The following is a 23,410-nucleotide window of genomic DNA, read 5'->3' on the forward strand; positions in this document are numbered from 1 at the left end:
ACGGAGCTCGGAGGGCGGAAGGCGGCGGCGGCGTACGGGGAAGCGAGATCCATCCGCCCGCTCGATCCGTCTCGTGAACGGGAACGGCCTGGCATTCTGTACTGCGCCCCTGCTGCTACGCCGTCCGAATTCTGAATCCGACACGCGGCCTCTCCTCCACCAGCAAGCGAGCGCGAGCCTTCCATTAATTTAGGTGTTTGTTTAGTTGTCTCGTGTAAAGTTTTTTTAAAAATACTTTTTATATTTGAAATATCAAATATAAACTGATTATAAAACAAATTACAAAACTCATCTGTAAATCGCGAGACGAATTTAATTAATCCGTCATTAGATGTTATTTACTGTAGTATTAATGTAGCAATTTAGCATTTAATTATGGCCTAGTTAGATTCATTAGATTCATCTTGCGATTTACAAACAAACTGTGTAATGTGTTTTTTATTTCATTTAGATTTAAGTTTTCATGTAGGTGTCGATTTTTTTTTAAAAATTTTGAACTTTGCAAATTTACTCGCGGCAGTGCAGCCGGGCTGTACTGTGCCCTACAGTGTCGGTGGCCGCCCCCGCCCGCGCACATGCGCCTCATGGGGAGGGTGGACTGTGGCGCGCTTCCGGATTAAAGAATCCAGGACACGGATGGCTTCTTGCCCCGCCTCCCCCTCCTTCCTGGCCGTCGTCCTGCTGCGGGAGCTGAGCGGAGGACGAGGACGAGGAGACGGCGGCGGCGGCGGCGGCCGTCGCTGCTGCTGCTGGTGGTGGCGCGGCGGCGGCGGCCATGAGCTGGAGGAGGGGAGGCGGCGCGGATGGCGTGGCCAGGAGGTGGGTGCTGCTGCTCTGCGTCGGGAGCTTCTGCCTCGGTCTGCTCTTCACCAACAGGTAACCCGTTGCTCCATGAGATTCGACCGGCTCCCGAGTGTTCAGGATGCATCATGTGGGGGAAGATCTGTGGATTTTTGGTCACCTTGCCTCTGCAATTCGGGGGAGGGAATGTTTGGTTGGTTGGATCACATTGTTTACCTCAACTCTTGAGTAGCAGCATGCCTGAATTCCGTGAGGGCGTTGCTAATTCGTGGATTGGGCGGGCTCATGGCTTTGAGCCTTCAAGAATTCAGACTCTGCCAGCGCTACTGTGTTGGCTCGTTCGTTGACCTATTGAGCCTGAGCCCTGTGCGTCAGCGACCCTGCACATTTGGATTTTGCAATCGAACTGTGTTGAGTGTTGACGCGTACACCAGAAATGGGTTTAGGCAATCGAATTTTTTTTTGAGGGAAAACTACGGCGGGCCAGGAGGCAGCCTGAACAATTTTATTGATGCGAGGTTTTGCATACAATCATTTTGGAAGGGGGGGGGGGGGGAGTGTGTTTACAGCAAAACTAGGTTACATGTCCCCACACATTCGCCCAGCAATGTAAGGAGAGAGAGAGAGTCTTCCAGCTTCGCCCGATGAGCCCATAGTTGGAGATCAGCAACAACCGCCTTCAGGACCTGGTTTAGGTAATCGAATTGTTCGGTGCAATTGAATTGTTGTAACTCAGTCACGTTTTGCTTCAATCTGATCGTATTAATCATCGCTAATCAGCTTGATTTCACTCTGGTTGCAGCATGTGAATTCCTCTGAACTATTTTTTGTTTGAATATTGATTTCTCCAAATGTATGCGCTACTTGATTGTGATTGTTTTCTCCAGGATGTGGACATTGCCTGAAGCAAGTGAGGTAGCTGTACCAAATGAAAGAAGAGGGAAAGAGTCCGAGCTTAAGGCGGGAGACTGTAGTATACGAAAAGTAATTAACTCTCTTGACTCGGTTCTTGAAAGTATTTCAACGTTAAAATGTAACTTGATGCCTCTTAACTCAAATGTGCTACCTGCTATCAACATTCGAGACCCTGATGTCATGTGGCTGATTGATCCTGATGCAAATTTATGCACTTATGTTACCAGGTTCAAGGAAAACACGATTACAGCGACATGTTACATATCTCAGACACTCACCATAATGCACAGTATGTGTGATCATAGATGCTTTCTTTCCCTTTGATTTGAGGAAGCTTCAATTGTTTCTAATTGGTGTTAAACTGGCTTCTTGTAGGACTTTAGATAAGACCATAGCAAACTTGGAGACAGAACTCTCTGCCGCAAGGACTCTACAAGATTCTTTTCTCAATGGATCTCCAGTGTCAGAAGAGTATAAGGCTTCTGAGTCTACCGTTAGGCGCAAGTACCTTATGGTGATAGGTATCAACACTGCTTTTAGCAGCCGCAAGAGAAGGGATTCTATCCGCAACACATGGATGCCTCAAGGTTTTTTCACAATGATTTCCCCTGAGTGCCCCATTCGTTCTTGATGCATTTGATGGTATAAAATATTGACAGCGAATTAATACTTAAAACCAGGAGAAATGAGGAAAAAGCTGGAGGAAGAGAAAGGGATCATAATTCGTTTTGTTATTGGTCACAGGTGTGTAACATCTCTCTTTTCAGTATAGATTCCATTGAATTTCTTCATTAACTTGCATAGTTTGTTGATTGCATGCATGACGCTTTCACTTTGGCATACAAAATTTTGTTGAACACATCATCACAATTGATAGTGGTGGTCCCTATCATGCACTATAGATATAACACTACAGTATGAAGAAATCCAATTTACACATTGTACCTTCCAAAAACCTCTTTATTTGAATCACATGATCCTTTTTTACTATCTTTCAAGTCACTCAGTTTTGATAGCATATAAACTCAAAAAACTTCAACCATATATGCCAAATCAGCAAAATATGATATACTATAAGGAACATGATTGATAACAAATTAATCTCTCACTCGGGAAACGTCCTCTTTCCTTTTGTGACCAGCCTAAAATTTTGTTCAATTTTGTTTTTCTTTATTTCACTCAAAAAATGTTTCCAATTTTATGTTGTTGTCAGCACATGCAATGCAAGTGATGCTTATCTATGCTTTTCTTTCAGTGCTATTTCTGGTGGAATTGTCGATAGAGCAATTGAGGCAGAGGATAAGAAACACGGAGACTTCATGAGGCTTGTAAGATATCACTTTATCTGGTTCACTTACAGATACTTGATGCCTCATTCCCTTCTAGATCCACATGTAGTTTTGAAGCCATTATTACTTCCTATATGTTTTTTGCTCTAATTTTATCCATTTGCCCTTGAATTATAGGATCATGTAGAGGGATACCTTGAACTATCGGGCAAAACAAGGACATACTTTGCAACAGCTGTTGCTTTATGGGATGCTGACTTCTATGTGAAGGTTGACGACGACGTGCATGTTAATATAGGTATTGAATTTTGGTCCAATGCTTTTTATCATTCTTAAGGTTGGGGCAGTGTGGTTACTATCAGTTGGTATCAAGGTTCAATGCGGCCATTATTGTTGTCCTTTTGCTACCTGAAAATATTTCCTATGGTAGGATACTTAAATGTATTTTTATGCTGATCTGAACTTTAAATTTGATGTTGCCTAATCTGTTAATTCCAAGGGAACAAAGAAAAGTTTGCCAAGTTTTAAGACTGTTAGCATATCGAGCTTGCTTGCTCCCACCAATTGTCTTTGTATGTTCAGCAACACTATGTTCCTACTTCCTAACATGAAAATTTTATGTTTGTAGCAATGCTTGGAAATATCTTATCCAAACATATTTTGAAGCCCAGGGTATATATTGGATGCATGAAGTCTGGCCCTGTCCTATCTGACAAGTAAGTAAATGAAAAATAGTCTCTTTAATTTGTTACTTGTTCAACATGTTTTCACCAACTTGTTATATGTGATTGCTGCTGTCCAGGGATGTCAGATACTATGAACCTGAGCACTGGAAGTTCGGGGAAGTGGGTAACAAATATTTTCGACATGCCACCGGCCAACTATATGCCATTTCAAAAGATTTGGCAACCTACATATCAATAAACAAGTGAGATACTACCTAACCTAGTTTTCTGGAAGATAGCACCGCTTAATCCAATTTCATGACTGTTAGTACTAACCCCATGTCTGCTAATTCAATAATGGCAGGCATGTTTTGCACAAGTACATCAATGAAGATGTTTCCTTGGGATCTTGGTTGATAGGGTTAGATGTTGAGCATATTGATGACCGCAGACTATGCTGTGGCACTCCACCTGGTGAGTTTCTGTTACTCTGTCATCAGAATGAGTTCAGATTGACAGTCGGATTTACTCGAGGATTTACGTTACTTGCTCAAAAAAGACAGAAGAAGTTGCTAGGAAAAGTAATAATATCCTTTCTCATGCCAAATTTTCATCATGAATTGATTGCTTGTTATCACAGATTGCGAATGGAAAGCTCAGGCAGGGAACACCTGCGCAGCCTCGTTCGATTGGAAGTGCAGCGGTATCTGCAACTCCGTGCAGAACATCTGGGGTGTTCATAAGAAGTGTTCAGAAGGTGAAAAGGCACTGTTAACCGCCTCTTTCTAATCAAAGCAAGTAATCTCCGATCGAACTGAGATCTAGAGGTGGACCATCGGCAAGACTGGAACGCGCTCTGTTGTGTGCTTAGGTGTACATTGTGCAGAAAATGTCTCTGATTGATTTGTAGGCCTGTAACTAGCTAGATGCAGTTTACGATTGGGCAACACCGCTGGAGCGGACCGGGATTTTACACCGTGTCTGCTGGTGCCAATCGAGGATTCTGAGGGGTGTAGAGCTGATTGATTCTTTTGACACATTCCTATTTGGGCGTCCATTTTTGTAGACCTGACAAAGAGAAGTACTATATATAGTGCAGAGCAGTGGTTCCCAGTTCTTCTTCAGTGTTCTTCTTCAGTTCAGTTGCATCTGATTTTCGTGTCCCGGCTGGTTATTATCACATAATACAATACAAAAAAAAATCCGCTTAAAGTAAACATGTCAAGTTGGGCGTCCTCGAACTCGATCTGGGCCCTAAACAATTACGATTCCAGTAGCACCATTTCATCTCCGCAAGGTCGGATCGGCCTGCACGCCTGGAGCCTTTTCCTGGCCGGCTGGCCCACACGCTGACACATGAAGTCTAGTCAACCCCTCCGCTCACCACCCCCGTCGTCCGTCGTGTCATGCCCAGGGTTAAAAAAACCGGCCGGAACCGGTCCGGTAACCGCGGTTACCGGTCTAACCGGCCCGGACCGGTTCCGGTTCCGGCCGGTTTCAAACCGGCCCAAATTCAAATTTGAATTTCAAAATATGGAAAAATCCCAAAAAATTCTTAAAAATACTTCAAGTTGCGACGAATCTAATGGTGTCAAATTTTTTCAAATATTCGTTCATTTAGTATACTTTGCGAGCATTTGAAGTTAAACAAAAAAAACATGCATACAAAAGTATACAAATACAATGTAAAAGTAGTACAAAAGAGAGTTGGAGGGTTCATTTAGGCTAAAACATATTATACAAACATTCATTTAGTATACTTTGCGGGCATTTGAATTTAAACTAAAAAAGAAAAAAATTTGAATTTAACCTAAACCGACCGGTAACCGGTCAAACCGACCGGTAACCGGTCAAATCGGACCGGTAAACCGGTCTAACCGGCCGGTTAGATGTTCGAAACCGATATAACTGTGGGTTTTGAATTCAAATTTGAGTTTGACCGGTTTTAACCGGTAACCGGTCCAACCGGTCCGGTAAACCGGAACCGGTGGCCGGCGGTTCGGTCCCGGCGGTCGGATAAAAAAACCCTGGTCATGCCTTCCTTGCCGCGTTGCCGGCGTGGCGCCTACGCCTCCCTCCCATTTTCGATTTTCCAATCGCCCTCCGATTCATCACCCTCTTCCCGCCCGGCCTCGTTTTCGTTTCCCTCCACCCCTCCTCCCGCCCACCACCATAAAACCCCCCTACTTCTCCCTCCCCGCCTACTCCCCACCACTTGCCAAATCCGCGCTCAATTCCAAATCTCCCTCCCACTTCTCCCCCCGCTCCACATCCCGATCCACTCTTCACTCTCCTCCGCCCATGGACCGCCGCCTCCGCTCCCCGGCGCGCCGCCCGCCAGCCCCGCGCGCGGACGAGCGCCAGCGCGGCGGCGGCGGCGCCAGCCCGCACCGGTTCCTCCGCCCGGGCGCCCTCGCGCGGCTCCGCGACTCCAAGGTCCTGGCCCGCTCCCTCCGCTGCGCCGCGCGGGCGCCGCTCCCGCCGCCGTCCTCCTCGCCTCCCCGCTCGCCCGCGCCGGCGGGGGCTGCCGCGGGGGACGGCGTCCCGTGCTTCCTGGGCCCCGCCGCGCGCGGGATGCGGTACCCGCTGCGGAAGAAGCTCGCCGCGGCGCGGGGCGTGGTGTTCCTGCCCCCGCCGGACGCCGCCGAGGCCTTCTTCACGGACGCCTTCGCGCCGCCGCCGCAGTCGGACCTCGTCGCCGCGCGCTGACGGGTGCTCGGCGCTCGGTGCGCTCTCGTAGCTTGTGTAGGCGTTCATTAGACGGTGTGCAGACGGATCGGGTCGTGTTTCTAGCTTCTTGTAGGAATCTGGACAAGTAATACCTAAAGATCTGATGCTCTGGTGTGTACAATACAACTTTGCAACTCCCCGTGCGTTGATTTCGTTCTTGGCAGCAATTCACAGGAATCACGTCATCTGTGTTCAAGAAATTTGCGTGCTGGCACTTCACATGAATCGGGTCGTTCATATTCAACAAATCAAATTAGGCTATTTACAAGTAATAATCGCTTCATTCAGATTCAATAGAAAACCAATCAACATGATCACATATCAGGAGGCTAGTGGCAGTTCACTCATATGACCATAAATGTCCTTAACAAGTTAAACTTTACTTCCATTTTGGTGTATTCACATTTTCGTACATGACAGGGTAAAGGCCACCCGTACTTGCTGATACAAAATTGTGTTCATATATACCTTGTTTGACAAGATCGAATCTCTCCACATCTGCCTTGTTTGACAAAACTATTGAGATACATACAACACCAAAAACATGCAAAGGAAAGCAAAGTTGGGCATCAGCTCTTGCGCAGATTTCTGCTTGCTTGAGCAGCAAGTGCGATCGATCTGGCATCTATATCATTCATCATGTAGTCCCTTTCAGCACGGCGCCTCTGCTGCCGTTCTCGCTTGGCTCTCTTGGGCGCCAGCCTTGCTTCCCTCTCCACATAGGCGAGTCGGAACCTCTCTGCTATCGGTATTTCAGGTGGAGCATTAGGATTTGGTGGAGCAACAGGTCTTCGAGGGGCAGCAGAAACTGCCCATGTTTTGGGATCAATATCCTCAACTATGGAATGGTCAAGTGGTACGCTTGCCAATGCTTCAACTGGGACTCTGGATCCAGAGAGGTCATAAGGCGATGGCTGTGGGTTGATCGTAACACGAGGGCATTCGGCAGCTAGAGTTTCCTTTGAGTTATCATCTATCCTTGGCTGCAAGCGAAAAGATTAAGCACAAGACATGCATTAGTGAATTGTGAATACACAACATAACATTGCTAGAGATGAAGTGAACTTTGCAAGCATACCCAAACAAGCCATCTTAAAGACTCTGCACCGCCTCCTATATCTAGTGTATCAAGTTCCTCCCACGAGTCCTCTTCAAGAGTATTTAATTTGGGTTTCAAGATATTCAAGCACCTCCTAGCAGTGAACTCACTCCTTGGACAGCCTCTGCAATCATGGGATTTAAACTCTTTAGTATCCGATACAACACATAGTAAACAATGGAAGGCCATAAGATTTGCCAAAGTAAAAGAAAATTTCCACACAAGGATACTAGCTATTCACTAGCATAATCTCGAATGCTCAAATAGACTTGTGCACACATGATCAAATATGCAATATTTGTAACCACAATTTTCAGTATCATAAATTGATGATTTACAAGATGAGTTCACAAAAGGAAACCATTTATTGTAGTTGTCTATAAAGAGCCACCAAATTTTCAGTACCAGGCATCACATGTCCAGATGTCATGATTTCATCAAATATCAATCACTGCAGGTCTTACCATACTAGGTAAATCAAGATGCTGATATTGGAAAAGTTGTGCCTAAACATGAATAATCTAACACAAAAAGGTATAGGCCTAAGGTGAATTTAATCTCAACCATGTTAATAGCAAGGGCTCACACCAAGATCTTCATACTTGACCTATTCACAACAAAATTGGAGGAAAAATCATGAAGGCACAAATTTGAGATTGATCGACACTAGGGTTGCACATGCAATTTGTTGGAAGTCATACCCACATCTCAATATCTCCAAGGATGGGCAGTGGCACACAATTTCAGAAACACCAGCAGCAGTAATTTTTTCGCAGCGACTGCATGAGAAGATAACCATAAATGAGATGGATTCACTCATTGAAGTGTTTGTTCAACCTCTACTAAGTAATAACTCATGCAGCAACAAAACCTTACCTAATATCAATAGCGCGTAAATTACTACAAACATTTGCCACAGTAGCCAAACCAACATCAGTTACATCAGAACCAGATATATCTAGGATCTCCCAGGAGCATTCAGCAAGAGAAGTCAAAACTTCATCATTCAGTAGTCTTCTTCTCCTCGCAATAGACAGAATTGCCAACTGTATCATACAAGAAACTCAATTATCACTGTAACAGTAGATATCAGTATACTGCATGTCAATATGTGAACTCAATCAAACAATAATTGTTACTGAACTAGGCGTCTTCAAAGCCTTAAAAATACATTGCATAATTCAGATTGATTTACTACTAGCTGTTGTTACAAGGTCATAAAACTAAGAGCCTCGAAGCAGGTCACATCACGTCAAGTCGTCAACCTTATAATCAACAGTTTCTTCCATCTACTGGTCCTAGCAAAATTCCTATCTGGATTTTGCAAGTGTTTCCAATACTAAGTTACATTTGTGTCTTCTATCTATTATATGCTATTTGCATAAGAATATTCAAATTCACCAGCAAGAAAAAAGAAAGAAAGAAAAAAATGTAGATTTCTCAATTTTAGTTGTTTAAGCAAGAGTTACAACATACAAGTAAACTGCAAGGAGGAGGAAAATCCTGTAAACTAAACTAGTCAGCGTCGCGAGCCATCAGATCAACTAGAAGTAACTACAAGAACATGTACTTTCTTTTTGTCAGACAAAGAACTCTGCCACATCAATGAATTGGGCTTCATTGTACAAACTAAAAGGTGTACTCTGTCTAATGACAGAAAAGCTTGCATACACATTTTAATCTGGCAGCAAGGCAAGGATGCATCAATAGAAAACCTACCTTAATATGGGGTGGAAAGTATGCAGCGAATTCAGAAATATCAGTGATGATATCTTCAAGATGCTGACCCAGGGTGCCAAGGCACAAGCTCACCAATTTCCGAGGTTTAGCCTTCTTTGAGAGAGAATCTGAAGTAGTTAAAATTTGCACATGAACATTGGAGATAGTGTATGCATTTATAAGGACAATTGGAAACCTATAGACTAAAGTATGGAAGATTCAAATATTCCAGTCTGCACAACAGTTTGATAGCAAGCGCATCAGTCAATCATTTCAGAAACAAACTTCATTCTCTGTTCAATAGAAATTAACTGTGGTATGTAATCTTCTTGGCAGTATACTGCAGAATGATCAAAGTGAAGCACACAACACAAATTCCGCAGACTAAAGCCAATCAAACCCTTCACAGAGAATATTTCCACCACTGTTTTACACACCGGAAAGCTCTCAACTCATTCTTTACATCTTTCGCTTTGCAGGAGATACTAGCTCACTAAATCGATCACGGCAGCTGTAATCTTCCCTGACCAACACAGAAGTCAGCTGAATTCATTTTTTTTTCTAAAATCACTTAAAAGACAGGATGGATTAGCTTGAATCAGGAACAAGAACCGGGAGCTTACAGAAGGAGGCCGACGGCACGAAGCTCTTGGGCTTCGGGTTCTGGCGCGGCGTGACTCGGACATCGCTGAGCGACGCAGCCAGCTCGGCGACCACCGATTTCCCCTTGTCCATCCAGCCCCGTGGGGTCAGATCAAGGGCAGCCGGCGGGTCCTCCAGGCGGGCGCGGGAGCGTACGGGACCGGGCGCCGCGGCAGCAAGGTGGGCGCCGGCGAAGATGGCGGTGGCGCGCGAGCCGGTTGGGATGGGGGGCAGCCGGGCAGGATAGCGAGGGACTTGGGAGGTCGGCGACGGCGAGAGGGCGGGAGGTAGACGGTCGCGAGGGGAGGCGGCTAGAGGGCAACAGGGGGTTGCAGGGACGGTCGGGCACGGTCGGCCGCCGGAATGGGGGAGGTGGTCAATTTCCGTCGGTCCCCTAACTCTTTATTATTTTGCTTTTCCAAACAAAAAAAACTCTTTATTATTTATTATTTTTTTGCTTTATTTATTTTTAGATTATTTTATTTATTTTTTTGATTGGACTAATGGGCTCGGATTATCTAATTTTCGGCCTTCTCACATAAAAAGGTTGAACTTTCAATTCCAAGTGTGAAGCCCCACCTTTGAAATTGGAAAGCCCTAAAAAAGTTTACAAAATCCATGTCATTCTAGAGTCTATATCCTACTGTGATTTTTTTTAGTTTAACTAGAATTCATTTCCTCTCATCTCAACGTGTTAATATTGTTCTAACAACCATATACACTTGATCACTATGTATTTCTAATAACAATATAAATCTCATGCAGTCCATGTTCGTTAATTAAGCTAAGGTAGCAATATTCTGATAACCATACATGCGCCCAACCAACTTTACTTTCGTCGGAATTAGAAACACATTTTTCACGATTTCAATCATCATGTAATGTCACAAACTTGTTATTGCCTTTCGTAATTTTTTGTGGAGATAATTGAGATAAAAAGACGGTACGTCATAACTTTTCAAGATTACCTAACGAATAATACTAATACTAGTAATCTAGTATTGTACTGCCTGATCACAGTAAAAGAGTTTGGCTCATGAGGATGATTAGCAGCTCGAAATTACTCAATTAGTAGGACAAAAAAGAAAGAGACCGGAAGCTTTTGCGGCAGCAAGTCCCCACAGGCAAAAGGCAGCGGCCCCACCTGTCGGCGACAGGCGAGTAACCACGCCCCGGCCCTCCACCTCGTCGCCCCACCGCGGCGTGCGCGGCCCGGACCCTCCGGCGCACCGCTCCATCTCCATCTTCCATCGCATCGCGCCCCGAATCCAACCGCCCCGCCCCCATTCCCACCGATCGGACCCCGAATCGGCGGAGCCCGGCGGCGATGAGCGTGGTCGGGTTCGACGTCGGCAACGACACCCTGGTGGCGGCGGCCGCGCGGCAGCGGGGCATCGACGTGCTCCTCAACGCCGAGTCCAAGCGCGAGTCCCCCGCCGCCGTCGCCTTCTCCCACAACGCGCGCCTCATCGGCTCCCACGCGGCCTCCGCCTCCGCCTCCCACGCCCCCTTCTCCAGCGTCAAGCGCCTCCTCCTCGGCGCCACCGGCCGGGACCCGGCCTCCTCGCTCCTCCGCGACCTCCCGCGCCTCCCCTTCCCCGTCTCCCGCGCCGCCGATGGCGCCGCCGTCGTCCACGCCGACCACATCGGCCGCCGCATCGCGCTCTCCCCGACCCACCTCCTCTCCATGCTGCTCGCCTACCTCAAGCAGCTAGCCGAGGCCGACCTCGGCGGCGCGCCCGTCGCCGACTGCGTGATCTCCGTGCCCTGCTACTTCACGCAGGCGCAGCGCCGCGCCTACCTCGACGCCGCAGCCGTCGCGGGGCTCAGGCCGCTCCGCCTCATGCACGACCTCGCCGCCACCGCGCTCGGCTACGGCCTCTACCGCAACGACCTCGGCAGCGCCGGGGGCCCCACCCACGTCGCGTTCGTGGACGTCGGGCAGTGCGATACGCAGGTCGCCGTGGTCGCCTTCGACGCGTCGGGGATGAAGGTGCTGTCGCACGGGTTCGATGCGGACCTGGGGGGCAGGGACTTCGACGAGGTGCTGTTCGAGCATTTCGCCGAGGAGTTCAGGGACAGGTATAAGATCGATGTCGTGGGGCATGTAAAGGCGAGTATGAGGTTGAGGGCAGCGTGCGAGAAGGCGAAGAAGGTTCTGAGCGCGAATGCGGAGGCTGTGGTGAACATCGAGTGCTTGATGGAGGAGAAGGATGTCAGGGGGGTGATTCGGAGGGATGAATTCGAGAAGCTATGTGCTGGACTGCTGGAGAGGGTTGTTGAACCTTGCAAGAGGGCGGTGGCAGATTCAAGGATTGGATTGGAGAAGCTGCATTCTGTGGAACTCGTTGGGTCTGGTTCTCGGGTACCTTCCATTGCCAAGGTGCTTGCAGGATTCTTCAGAAGGGAACCTAGTCGCACACTCAATGCTAGTGAGTGTGTGGCTCGGGGGTGTGCCTTGCAGTGTGCGATGCTTAGTCCTGCATTCCGTGTTCGGGAGTATGAGGTATGATTGCACTTTATATTGTTGAGTATAACATGTATGCTCTATGTGCTAATTGAAGCAGGTGAGACTGCTGGTTGTATAGTGAGAATTGCCACATTCATTGCATTTCAGGTGCAAGATGCTATTCCTGCTTCGATAGGATTTAGCACAAGAGAAGGCCCAATTTCGACATTGTCAAGTAATGCATTATTCCGGAGAGGACTGCCATTTCCCAGTGTCAAAACAATTACTCTGCATAAGAACAGCAGTTTTAATTTGGATGCATATTATGTGGATGAGAATGAATTGCCTCCTGGTACCTCAGCAAACATTGGTAGTTTCCAGGTATGCTGTCAGCTCATTTGAACTATAAAAGATGATCATACTGTAATCCTTTTTTGCTCCAGATGTATGTTCCATTAGATTCTTACGATGTTAATATTGTTTTACTTCTGTATCGACACTATATCCTTACAACTCGCGAGACAGGTATACTTCATTTCATCACCAATGTTTCTGTATAAATGTTAGTGAATGCCTACCTCCTTACTTATAATGCCAAAAATTAACTTGGGCACCTGTGCTCAACTTTTTCATGTGTGCTGCTGGTTGGTCATCTAATGAATGCTATAGCCTATAGATCTTCTGCTGAGGACTTTGAGGGGCGTGTGCCTACTTAGTTCTCCTTGGTAGTTTAATGAATTAAACTTCTAGAGTGATCAAATAACTGCACACCATGATTTACAAATGACCCTTTTGGGGTTGATATTAATGCATAGCTTGCCTCTTCACAAATGTTTGTCTTCAATATGAGCATTTTCTTATAAAAAACATGACCATTGGAACTGTAGGGTTCCTAGAAAATGTGGTGTCTCATGTCTGGGTAGGTAGTTTTGCCACTCCATTCTGTAAGATCCATGTGTGTTAGCAGAAAAACGAGTACTGTGATGTACGGGAATAAAGGACTGTTATGAAATGTGATAATGTAATCTAATACCAGTGTTGTGGAAATTGGCTTGTTGCCAGATGGCTACTGCTGTGGGTGTACGACCAGCCCACCAGGGTTTGAGTTCGATTCCAACTCTGTGTTGGTGTTCACTGATTCTTACTCATGTCTCGCTTCATTCTTCAATGTACTAAAAACATGTGTTCGTACTGTCAAAATTTCTTTCACTCTGAACTCTAGGTTCTCAGGCCATAACTTTTCGTTTATGCTAACTCCACATGATTCTTGGCATCATCTTTAAGACTTCTTATATTCTCTTGGTTAGTGCTAGTCACGTATGTCACATGACTCTGGCTACAATTCACTAGCTTTTCGTTCAATGATGTTGCACTGTTTTAATCTTTGAATAATCTAAACCTTGATTTGTTGTAATATTATTTATAATTCATTTAAGTTGTCTTGTTACAGATTGGCCCATTCCAAGCACATACCGAAGCTTCTAAAGTCAAAGTAAAAGTCCGTTTGAATCTACATGGTCTCATTTCAGTCGAATCTGCTGCTGTAAGGGTCAATTTTCTTATTCATAGCTAGCTTAGTTATGTCTTGCAGTTGATATGTTCAACTCCTAACTTTTCAAACTTCCTCAGTTGATAGATGATTATCAAAGGAATGCGAATTCTGCTGACCATACACAGGTGGATTCCAGTGGTGATGATATGGTAATGGGTTATTTATCATATACGGAGCATAGATCTGTGTGTGTTCCTCTGATTACCACAATAGGTTCTTATGTAGATTCCACCATCACCATCAGCAGCTGGCAATCTTGTAATGTTGCTTGCAATAAGAAGTAAATGTGGTGTAAGTGTAGTAACTAGCAAGCATGTAATATTTTGCTTGCATTGTTTCCGTACCAATTGGGTTGACTATAAATGTGCAAGAACCTTATTAAATCTGCTTGAAGAAGGCATCATATGATTAATTATGTTGGGAAACTGAAAGTAATATAAAAAGTTCTGCCCACAGTTTTCTCTTGGGTTTCGTCTTCCTTTGAGTGGCTGGCCTTTTTACATTGGCTCTGCAACCCTATCGCAACTCTCTCCCTTTTGCGAAGGCCGAAGGAGCCCTTCCACCTTTATCCAGGCTTGGGGCTCAATATGTAGAAACACGACATAACATAACTATAGGTGTAACATGTCTCAAATTATGGCCAGTTATTGAGGTGCCTCAACTGCCATTATATGCAGGGTGACAAGTCAAGAAGTGAAAGGTCTATCCACCGGCAGGATTTGCCAGTCGCTGAGTACATTTATGGTGCAATGAGCAAGCAGGAATTGCTGGAGGCTCAGGAGCAAGAGCAACAACTGGCTTATCAGGATAAACTTATGGAACGGACAAAAGACAGTAAGAATGCATTGGAATCTTATGTATATGACACCCGCAATAAGGTAATGATCTGTAACCCTTTTTTATTTCTTTTCCATACCTAAAGTTTGTTGGCTTATAAGTTGTTTTCTAGCTTTCTGAGAGGTACCGGAGTTTTGCTACTGATTCAGAAAGGGAAGAAATATCAGTTAATCTACAACAGACTGAAGAATGGCTTTACGAAGAAGGTGATAATGAGACAGAAGCGGTTTATTGTAGTAAACTTGAGGAACTGAGAAAGGTAAATGGAAATTCTTGTTGATCTTTCTGTCTTGATGCATTAGACCTTTTTTTCTTCAATTCACGCAAATATATTTTCTTGTTCTTTCCTCTAGTCTTTTGTGGTTTTCTCAGTCAATGTTCTGAAATCTGACTGTTCTATCAGCTGTACATCTTTGTACAGTCTGGGGTATTCTGTAATCTGTCTTGGTATATGTCATGCTATACATTGCTATATAAGATGTCTTATCTGCTTCCATCCATGAAGATTGTCATTATTTCCTGTTGTTGCATGGAAATTTTCTATGTTTCTTTATGTATACCATATTGATAGCCATTCTACTCTACACCAAGTTCCTGTTGATCATCTGCTTCTGGTCTTTTAACTTATTCTTTTCTTGCACCTCTCCATGGAACTTTTCTTTATGTCTGTTTTTATATTTAAAGCTTGTAGATCCTATTGAATATCGTTGTAAAGACGATGAAGTGAGAGCTGAAGCCACGAGGGAGCTTTTGAAGTGCATCGTTGACCACAGGATGGCTGCCAAGTCATTATCCACATCTGAAAGAGAAGCTGTAAGTTATTTAAGATTCAGCTTTTATCTACTGTTCTATCTAATTTCAGCAAAGTGATAATATGCAAGACCACATAGGATAATGTTTTCCATTTTTCCCAACCTTTCAATATGGTGGATGTACAGAGAAATTCATTTAAGATCTCGCCATATGTTGAATATGTTGAATTTATCTTTGCTGAATTACAACACTGAGCTTTTAAAACGCCCTACATCACTGAATAAATATTAAATGTTGACGCTTAACAATAATTCAGTTTAATTGCTTCCTGTCTTTCATGTATGCTACCATAATATTGCGCTGCCGCTAACTTGTGATTCTGTTGATGGCTTTACTGTTACTATCAGGTTGACAACGAGTGCAATAAAGCTGAGCAGTGGCTAAGGGAGGGGTTGCAACTTCAAGAATCGTTGCCCAAGAATGTCGACCCTATACTTTGTTCCTATGAAATTAAGAGAAGGGGAGAAGAGTTGGATATGTATGTTTCCTTCCCTCCCTATGGCCACTTAACAGCTGTTTGAGCTCTTTGGCAGTTTTTTTTGTTCCATACAAGGTTTTTCTTACCGATCGGTCGGTCCAAACCGCCGGCCACCAGTTTCGGTAAACCGGACCGGTTTGACCGGTTACCGGTAAAAACCGGTCAAATTCAAATTCAAATTGGGCAGTTCAAACGGTTTGGACCGGTTAGCCGGCCGGTTTGACACTCCCGGTCGGTTTGAGTGGTAACCGGCCAAATTCAATTTTTTTTCTTTTTTGGTTTAAATTCAAATGCCCGCAAAGTATACTAAATGAATGTTTGTATAACATGTTTTAGCCTAAATGAACCCTCCAACCCTCTTTTGTACTACTTTTACATTAATACAATGTATAACATGTTTTACATTGTATTTGTATACTTTTGTATGCACGCTTTTTTTGTTTAACTTCAAATGCTCGCAAAGTATACTAAATGAATGAATATTTGAAAAAAATTGACACCATTAGATTCGTCGCAACTTGAAGTATTTTTAGATTTTTTTGGGAATTTTCATTTTTTTGAATTCAAATTCAAATTTTAAATTTGGGTCAGTTTGAAACCGACCCAAACCGGAACCTGTCCGGACCGGTTTGACCGGTAACCGCGGTTTCCGGTCGGTTTTTTTAACCCTGGTTCCATATGGTCTAAGAAGTTTTGCCTGATTCCACTTGTAGGTTCTGTCAAAACATAGCAAGGCACATGGGCTCTCCAGCAAGAAGGGATGGCAGCAGGGGTTCAGATCACATGCATACACCAGATAGAGATTAGATGTTCATGAGGTTTCTTCACTGTAGGACCACGATTGTCTTACATTCTGGTAGCAATATATGAATGAATGAGTTTTTGCTAACACCATCATATAATCCACCCTGTACTATACTGGGCCCGCCATTGGGCAACTGCGTCTTGGTTCTCAAGGTTCAGGGTGCAGTTTTCACTTGAGAGCCTACTAATCATGATTATTGGTATTTGTGAATTCTTTTCCTGTACTCGGAGCAATGTTGCTGCCTGCCTCAGTTTGTGCTGAATGAAAAGAACCAAAAGATAATTCGTACGCAAGCCACACGAGGACAAGTGACTTTTTAGCTTGGGAGATTTATTGTTTGTTGATCCAAGGAAGTTTCCCTGAACGGTTTTTATTTCTTATTTTTAAAGACCTTGCACAGTACATTTCTCATAGTTCATTCGAAATTTGAATATTGTATGGGCGTGCCTTTCCTGGTGGAGGTGATCTTGTATGTGTACATTAATCATAGTTCATCTTACTATTAGGAACTAGGATGGCTTCTACTTCAGAATAATTTTTCTTGTTCTTTGTGATTGATGTGCAAATGCTTGTAAGTAATGGATTTTGTGATCAATCTTACTCGTGACTGCTGCGAGGTCAAACAACTGCTAAGTGCTGCACTGACGAGCAGGGTCCAATCGTCCAAGCCGAGATGCAGCAGATTGTGGGAGATGAAAAATATTTTTTAATGTAGGAACCGGATACAAATTTGGGCAGAGGTGCTGGGATAGCGCCCAATACAAGATCCTCTCTAGTGCTTTGCACTCTCTGCATTGCTTTCTCTCTCTTCCTAGCACTCTCAAAAAACATACACTTGAGCTGCCCTCAGTGGAACATGTGCCAATCTCAATCCTTGAGCTCTTGCGCCTTCCAATTTCATCCTGCCACCTCCTATTCTCAACCACTGCTGGGAAAAATCATAAAATGAATAAGAGGAATACTCCCAACATCCTCCATACTATGGTTCTATCCTTCCATGCTTCATGGATATATACGCATTATATTTCTTTGTGGCTTCGGAATTGGTCAGGCTGGGCTCACAACTAAATACCCAGAGCACCCTTTAGCGAAGGGAGAGGAAGGAAGCGTGGCTGATATATGTAGGGATGGAGATGCTGAGAGGGCTAGTAAATGAGGAGTAAAGAGTGGTCATTCAAACCATGGAAGAATAGATGAGCCCTACTCCCATCTTAATTCAAAGAGGGGAGACTGGCTGCTTCTTCCTGTCAAGTTCTCTCTCTCTCGATCGAGGGAGGGTAAAAATCAATGTTTAGTGAGACAACACAATGTATTAAATCTTGAGCAAAGCAGAGGCCAAATGAAGGTCTTATTCAAAAGGGTTAATTGGATCCATGTCATTACAATTTCTTATGTTCACCGATCTACCATTACTATTCACCTATTCGGAGATATGCCATTACAATTTGTTCTGTGCTTGAGATGTGCCATTTTGTACGTATTTGATGCTCTTAGGTCCACTCGCAAATCTCCATATTTTCGTATGGTCCGAACTGCCCTGCTGCCTCTCTTCTATCCACTTGACGTCATCTTCTTCCTCCTTCCTTTCTTCTTCCTTTCATCCTCTCTCTCTCCACGCGTTGCATCTGCATTGCGTCGCCCGGCCGGAGCTCGACGCCGCCCGCCCCGCGAGGCATGACAAGCTCTCGCGCCCATCCGCCCTAGCTCGCAGCCGGCGTCGCTCCTCCACCCAAGCTCACCCACGCCGCTCCTCCGACCTCCGCCCTAGCTCACCGCTCGGCGCGGGCACGGGTACGAGGGCGGCGGCGCTCGGCCCGCCGGCGCCGGTGACGGGGAGGAGAGGGAGGGCGGGACGAACTCCTCGGCTATGGAGTTGAGCTTGGAGAGGAGCTCCTCCAGATCCCGCATCTCGCTCTCCTCGGCGTCGGAGCTGGAGCTCGACGTCTCCTCCGGGCATGGCGCGGCGTGATTGGCGGTGGCGGCCATCAGAGCCGGGAGGGGAGGGTGCGGGGGAAGTAGCTCGGGAGGATGGGAGGGGCAGGAGTTGTGGAAGGTTCCGGGGCAGGGTCGGAGGCTTCCAGCCATGGGCGGCGCGCTCCGGGCGGCCATGAAGAGAGAGGGGAAGGAGAAAGGGGATGAAGGAGGAAGAAGATGATGTGGGTCCTACATGTTAGCAAGTGGATAGAAGAGAGGCAACAGAGGCAGTTTGGACCATATGAAAATACGGAGACCCGCGAGTAGCCCAAGAGCATCAAATACGTACAAAATGGCACATCTCAAACACAGAACAAATTGTAATGGCATATCTCCGAATAGGTGAATTGTAATGATAGATCGGTGAACTCGAGAAATTATAATGGTATGGATCCAATTAATCCTATTCAAAATGGAACTTTAATACATTCCCAGACGAAGCCTAGTAATTATAAAATATCTTCCATATTCTAGGTGACTGAAATCTCACGAAGTTCAGGTCGATATTGAATTGAAGGTTCTAGCAACACATAGTAGCAAGGATGAGATCCCATTATTAGAGCTCACGATCCAATCCATCAGTCCATGCATGAGCTGACTATGAGATGATATGGACCAAGGGCATTTTGTTTTAGCAGTACACGTACTGTAAATTAAAGGGTCAGTTGGATCCATGCCACTACAATTTCACGATTTTTGATTTCATGTTGAAATCGATGCCATTGAGTGGCATGATTTTCAACGTGAAACCCAATTTCACGGAGTTGTGGTGGCATGAATCGAATTTTCCCTAAATTAAATACGCTGATTGCTACAATTTGGAGGGAGTGTGTATCTATTAGCAAATGCTTTGGAATGGCTTCCGTTTTCAACAGGGATTACATTGGGATTTCCAGTCGTGCTTCCACAGTTGAGCACGGGCTCGTTCCCCTAGAGCTTGAGTCCCATCATGGTGTCGTCGCCCGAGTATGAGATGGATATCTCCTACCACAAGCAGCTAGTCTAATATCTCCTTACAATTCGTCGACATCCTGGAGCATCAGCTTCGAATTTCCTGCCGCCTCCCATTCTCAATCACTGGTAGACAATCATACAATCAAAGATAGAGGAATCGCCTCAACATCTCCTCCAAACTACTCCTCTGACCTTCTAGCTAGGCTTATCTCTCTTGCGACTACAGCGCGGGGCGAAGCCAGGAATTTATTTTTTTCATTATTAGGGGGCCAACCATAATAATTTATATAAAAATTTAATTAAAATTCAAATTTTCAATGTAAATTTAGGAGCCATAGGGGGCCAGGCCCCTGCCCGCCCCCCTGTCTACGCCCCTGCTACAGCGGCTGCAGTGCATTGGATGATCAAGTGAAGGGGCAGGAAGGAAGAGTGCCTGATATATATAGGAGACGAACAACATAAACTCCCCAGCTACCCTCTTAGTACCTGGTGGGTGGCATGCCAAAAGGCTAAACCAATGCTTTATTTGAGATAATAGGAGTTTAGTATAAATTCACTAAAAGCAATGAATCCCTACTAACGACAATAGGCAGGTTGGAGGCTCGCCAAATTCATCCAGGGTTGATGCGATCCATCGCTGTTATCCTAGACATTTCATTTAATAAGTTTGTTACTCTATATTTTGGTAAGAAGCGCACAACGCTGCATGCAGCGAAGATTTCTTCGAAAACGTTCGTTATCTTAGGGATTAAGTCAATGTTCTATTCATGTCATACTCATATAGTACATGCCAATGTGTCAAGATGATTTGAGTTTTTTTTTTGAAATGAAGATGATTTGAGTTTAGTAGGATAAGACACTAATTTTTGGCAGCTTAATTTGCATCTTGAGACTTGGTTTCCTCGAGAATCTATCTTTTCCAACATCATCCCAGATAGATCGACGACCCTCGAGAAATTAAAACCTGTGTGCGTTCCAGCAGCAAGGTTTGCATTATCAGTATGATTGAGCACTTGATCTTGTACCAGCCACAGGGAGGTGGAATCGAAATAACGATTTCATCATGTAGGTCTCCACGGCATTATGCCTGCCGCACCTTTGCGTGTCCCAATGCCTGCCATGCCGAGCTATCGATCTGTGCAATCATAAGTTGTTTTGTTTTTCTCTCTCTCCAAATTTCTTTGGTTGATGGATCATTGGGACTACATAAGAAACGACCTATAGCTACGTGCACAAAAGTGATCCGCCGTTGTTGCCCGTCACCCCACAAGTAGAGGTGACTGGCTTTATCTCTGTGTGTCACCCTCGGACCAGTTTGGGCCTCGCGAGGCCTCGGCAGAAACGTGGCCCGTCACCTTTGAGACAGGATAGGCGACAGGTCTTAACAACGCCCGTCACCTATACTGGAGGTGACGGTCCACATTCTTCGACCGTCACCTAGTTTACATTCAATGGTGACGGGTCATGACTGAAGCTGGGAAGGTGACGGTCCACATTCTTTGACCGTCAGCTAGATTACATCCAATGGTGACGGGCCATTGCTGAAGCTTTGAAGGTGACGGCGTTTACTTAGCCCGTCACCGCGTCTTGTGATGCGTATAACCTATGCTACTTGAAAGGTGACAAACTACGCGTATAGTTCGTCACTTATGTATATGCGTTATCTTATTAGGGGCCACGAACTTAGTCATTTTTTGTTGGACACGCACGTCGTCGCAGTTCTAACAAAACGATGAAAATTGCCAGGTAACAATGCTGAGAATAGCGCGAGATAAGAAAAACTTGGAAATTAATTGCGAGATTGTTGCGAGATAACAATGCAAGCAGCCAGAAGTTCATTATATATATATATATATATACACACACACACACACACACACACACACACACACACACACACACACACACATTTAACACGCTGACCACCCATCCAAGTTGAAACCGGAAAAATGTAAACCTGAAAACGGAAAATTCTTTTTTAAACTGGAAAACTAGCATCCATCATGCAACCGGAAAATTAGGAGGTCCAAACCGGAAATTAGGTTGCGTGACCGGAAAATTTATCTGAGTCATGGCCATCCATCCTGCAATGGGAAAATTAAAAAATCACAACCAGAAATCGAGCTATGTGACAAGAAAATTAATGTAACTGGAAAGGTATAGAAAGCCCTAACTGAAAAATTAAAGTTCAAACCGGAAATTGGGTCAACGTGACCGAGTTAAAATTGGTTCAACATGACCGATCACGGCTGATACTCTTCCCAAGTAAAATAGATTTCTTATGTACTCCAACATGCTTGATATATTCATAATTTTCTTGATATAAATTCTAATTTTTCGGCTACAATAACACGTTTCCGGTTATGGAATCTTTGTTTTCCTATTTCAGCCTAGTTAGGGGCAATTTTCCGGTTAAAGCGCAATTTTCCGGTTTGAGGAATACCTTTTCCGGTTTTAGATATCTGTTCAGAGGCCTGTCATGTTCTTTTTCGGTTCAGATAACAATTTTCCGGTTTCATAAATAACTTTTCCGGTTGAGATAACAATTTTCCGGTTCCAGGAATATATTTTCCGGTTTCATATCACTGTTCATGGTATTTTTTCGGTTACACAAAGAATTTTCCGGTTTCGGGTTCCTTTTTTCCGGTCTCGGGTTGATCCCGTGGTCTGCCATTGGGGGGGGGGGGGGGGCGGCTGGCGCACTGGATAACAATCCAGCACCCAGCGTGCTAAATAGCGCCCCCATATATATATATATATATATATATATATATATATATATATATATATATATATATATATATATATATATATATATATATATATATATATATATATATATATATAAAGGGAGCGGCTACATACAAACTACGATATACATAGTTTATGACAGCCCCCTCATAGCTTCCGCCACCATGAAGATGGCGTAAACGTATCCGGCGACGCTCGGCACGATTGGCGTGTTCACCGGAGGTCTCCCAAGGCGGTGGAGGGTCTCGTTCAACGAGTTGAACGAGTCCCTCAGGACGCCGATTGCCCAGTTGTCGCCTGGGCCGAAGGGGTTGGGGTTGAAGACGTCCTCCACCGGCGTAGGGGGCGTAGCTGGAGGTGACGGAGGGCGAAGGCGAGGGCGACGAGGGGAGGAGGGGGCGGAAGACGGCGACGAGGATGACGCTTGAACGAAGCGGCGGCGGCGGCGGGAGGGAGAGCCACCCGACATCTTGGCGTGCGGCGGCGGCTGCGCGCGCCAGAGCAGTTGTGTGATCTGAGGCGCGCGAGAGCAACCGTGGCGAGTGGAGAAGAAGAAGAGGCCGGGAGGCAGTAGTTATAGGGCTGGCAGAATGCGAAAGGGCTGGCAGAATTCGAACGGGCGCACGGCTGCGGAGAGGGCAACGGGCGGCGGTTGCGATTCCCGAGAGAAGAAGATAGGTGACGGGCGGTATGTGGAGCCCGTCACCTGTAACCATTTGAAGGTGACATGGGCAATAGGCGGCGGTTGCGATTCCCTAGAGAGAAGATAGGTGACGGGCGGTATGTGGAGCCCGTCACCTGTAATGATTTTAAGGTGACGTGAGCGCTTTATCATAAGTGACGGACCTCTATGACGTCCATCACTTGTAAACATTGCCCGTCACCTATAACCATTTCAAGGTGACGTGAGCTCTTCATCATAAGTAACCGACTACAA

The 23,410-nt window shown here is 45.2% G+C and overlaps 4 protein-coding genes across 6 annotated transcripts; 3 read left to right on the plus strand and 1 right to left on the minus strand.

Annotated features, from left to right (window-relative positions):
* The first annotated feature begins 611 nt into the window (after nucleotides 1–611).
* LOC120704230 (probable beta-1,3-galactosyltransferase 2) lies at nucleotides 612–4,794 on the plus strand. 2 transcript variants are annotated; one of them, XM_039988537.1, is made up of 11 exons: nucleotides 612–876; nucleotides 1,689–1,785; nucleotides 1,944–2,005; nucleotides 2,092–2,303; nucleotides 2,397–2,460; nucleotides 2,972–3,044; nucleotides 3,183–3,303; nucleotides 3,634–3,721; nucleotides 3,808–3,933; nucleotides 4,035–4,144; nucleotides 4,311–4,794. In XM_039988537.1, the coding sequence occupies exons 1-11, from the start codon at nucleotides 776–778 to the stop codon at nucleotides 4,457–4,459; spliced, it is 1,203 nt and encodes a 400-aa protein (XP_039844471.1). In that variant the 5' UTR covers nucleotides 612–775; the 3' UTR covers nucleotides 4,460–4,794. The 2 variants fall into 2 exon arrangements, with proteins under 2 accessions (XP_039844471.1, XP_039844473.1); XM_039988539.1 differs by lacking the exon at nucleotides 612–876 and adding an exon at nucleotides 1,353–1,496.
* A 1,080-nt stretch (nucleotides 4,795–5,874) lies between these two features.
* LOC120704232 lies at nucleotides 5,875–6,585 on the plus strand. Its single transcript, XM_039988541.1, has one exon. The coding sequence runs from the start codon at nucleotides 5,972–5,974 to the stop codon at nucleotides 6,377–6,379; it is 408 nt and encodes a 135-aa protein (XP_039844475.1). The 5' UTR covers nucleotides 5,875–5,971; the 3' UTR covers nucleotides 6,380–6,585.
* Nucleotides 6,586–6,749: 164 nt separating this feature from the next.
* On the minus strand, nucleotides 6,750–10,235 carry LOC120704231. The gene is made up of 6 exons (XM_039988540.1): nucleotides 9,842–10,235; nucleotides 9,219–9,346; nucleotides 8,376–8,545; nucleotides 8,201–8,278; nucleotides 7,479–7,623; nucleotides 6,750–7,383 (listed from the first exon to the last, which is right to left on the minus strand). Exons 1-6 carry the CDS (start codon nucleotides 9,951–9,953, stop codon nucleotides 6,970–6,972), a joined length of 1,047 nt encoding a protein of 348 aa, XP_039844474.1. The 5' UTR covers nucleotides 9,954–10,235; the 3' UTR covers nucleotides 6,750–6,969.
* Nucleotides 10,236–11,006: 771 nt separating this feature from the next.
* LOC120704233 (heat shock 70 kDa protein 16-like) lies at nucleotides 11,007–17,232 on the plus strand. 2 transcript variants are annotated; one of them, XM_039988543.1, is made up of 9 exons: nucleotides 11,007–12,366; nucleotides 12,478–12,690; nucleotides 13,760–13,852; nucleotides 13,939–14,010; nucleotides 14,539–14,739; nucleotides 14,811–14,957; nucleotides 15,383–15,511; nucleotides 15,859–15,989; nucleotides 16,703–17,232. In XM_039988543.1, exons 1-9 carry the CDS (start codon nucleotides 11,188–11,190, stop codon nucleotides 16,794–16,796), a joined length of 2,259 nt encoding a protein of 752 aa, XP_039844477.1. In that variant the 5' UTR covers nucleotides 11,007–11,187; the 3' UTR covers nucleotides 16,797–17,232. The 2 variants fall into 2 exon arrangements, with proteins under 2 accessions (XP_039844477.1, XP_039844476.1); XM_039988542.1 differs by having other exon boundaries at nucleotides 11,119–12,366; nucleotides 14,530–14,739.
* Nucleotides 17,233–23,410: the final 6,178 nt, after the last annotated feature.

This window comes from Panicum virgatum, chromosome 4K, assembly GCF_016808335.1.
Source record: "Panicum virgatum strain AP13 chromosome 4K, P.virgatum_v5, whole genome shotgun sequence".
NCBI classification, from domain to species: Eukaryota; Viridiplantae; Streptophyta; class Magnoliopsida; order Poales; family Poaceae; genus Panicum; species Panicum virgatum.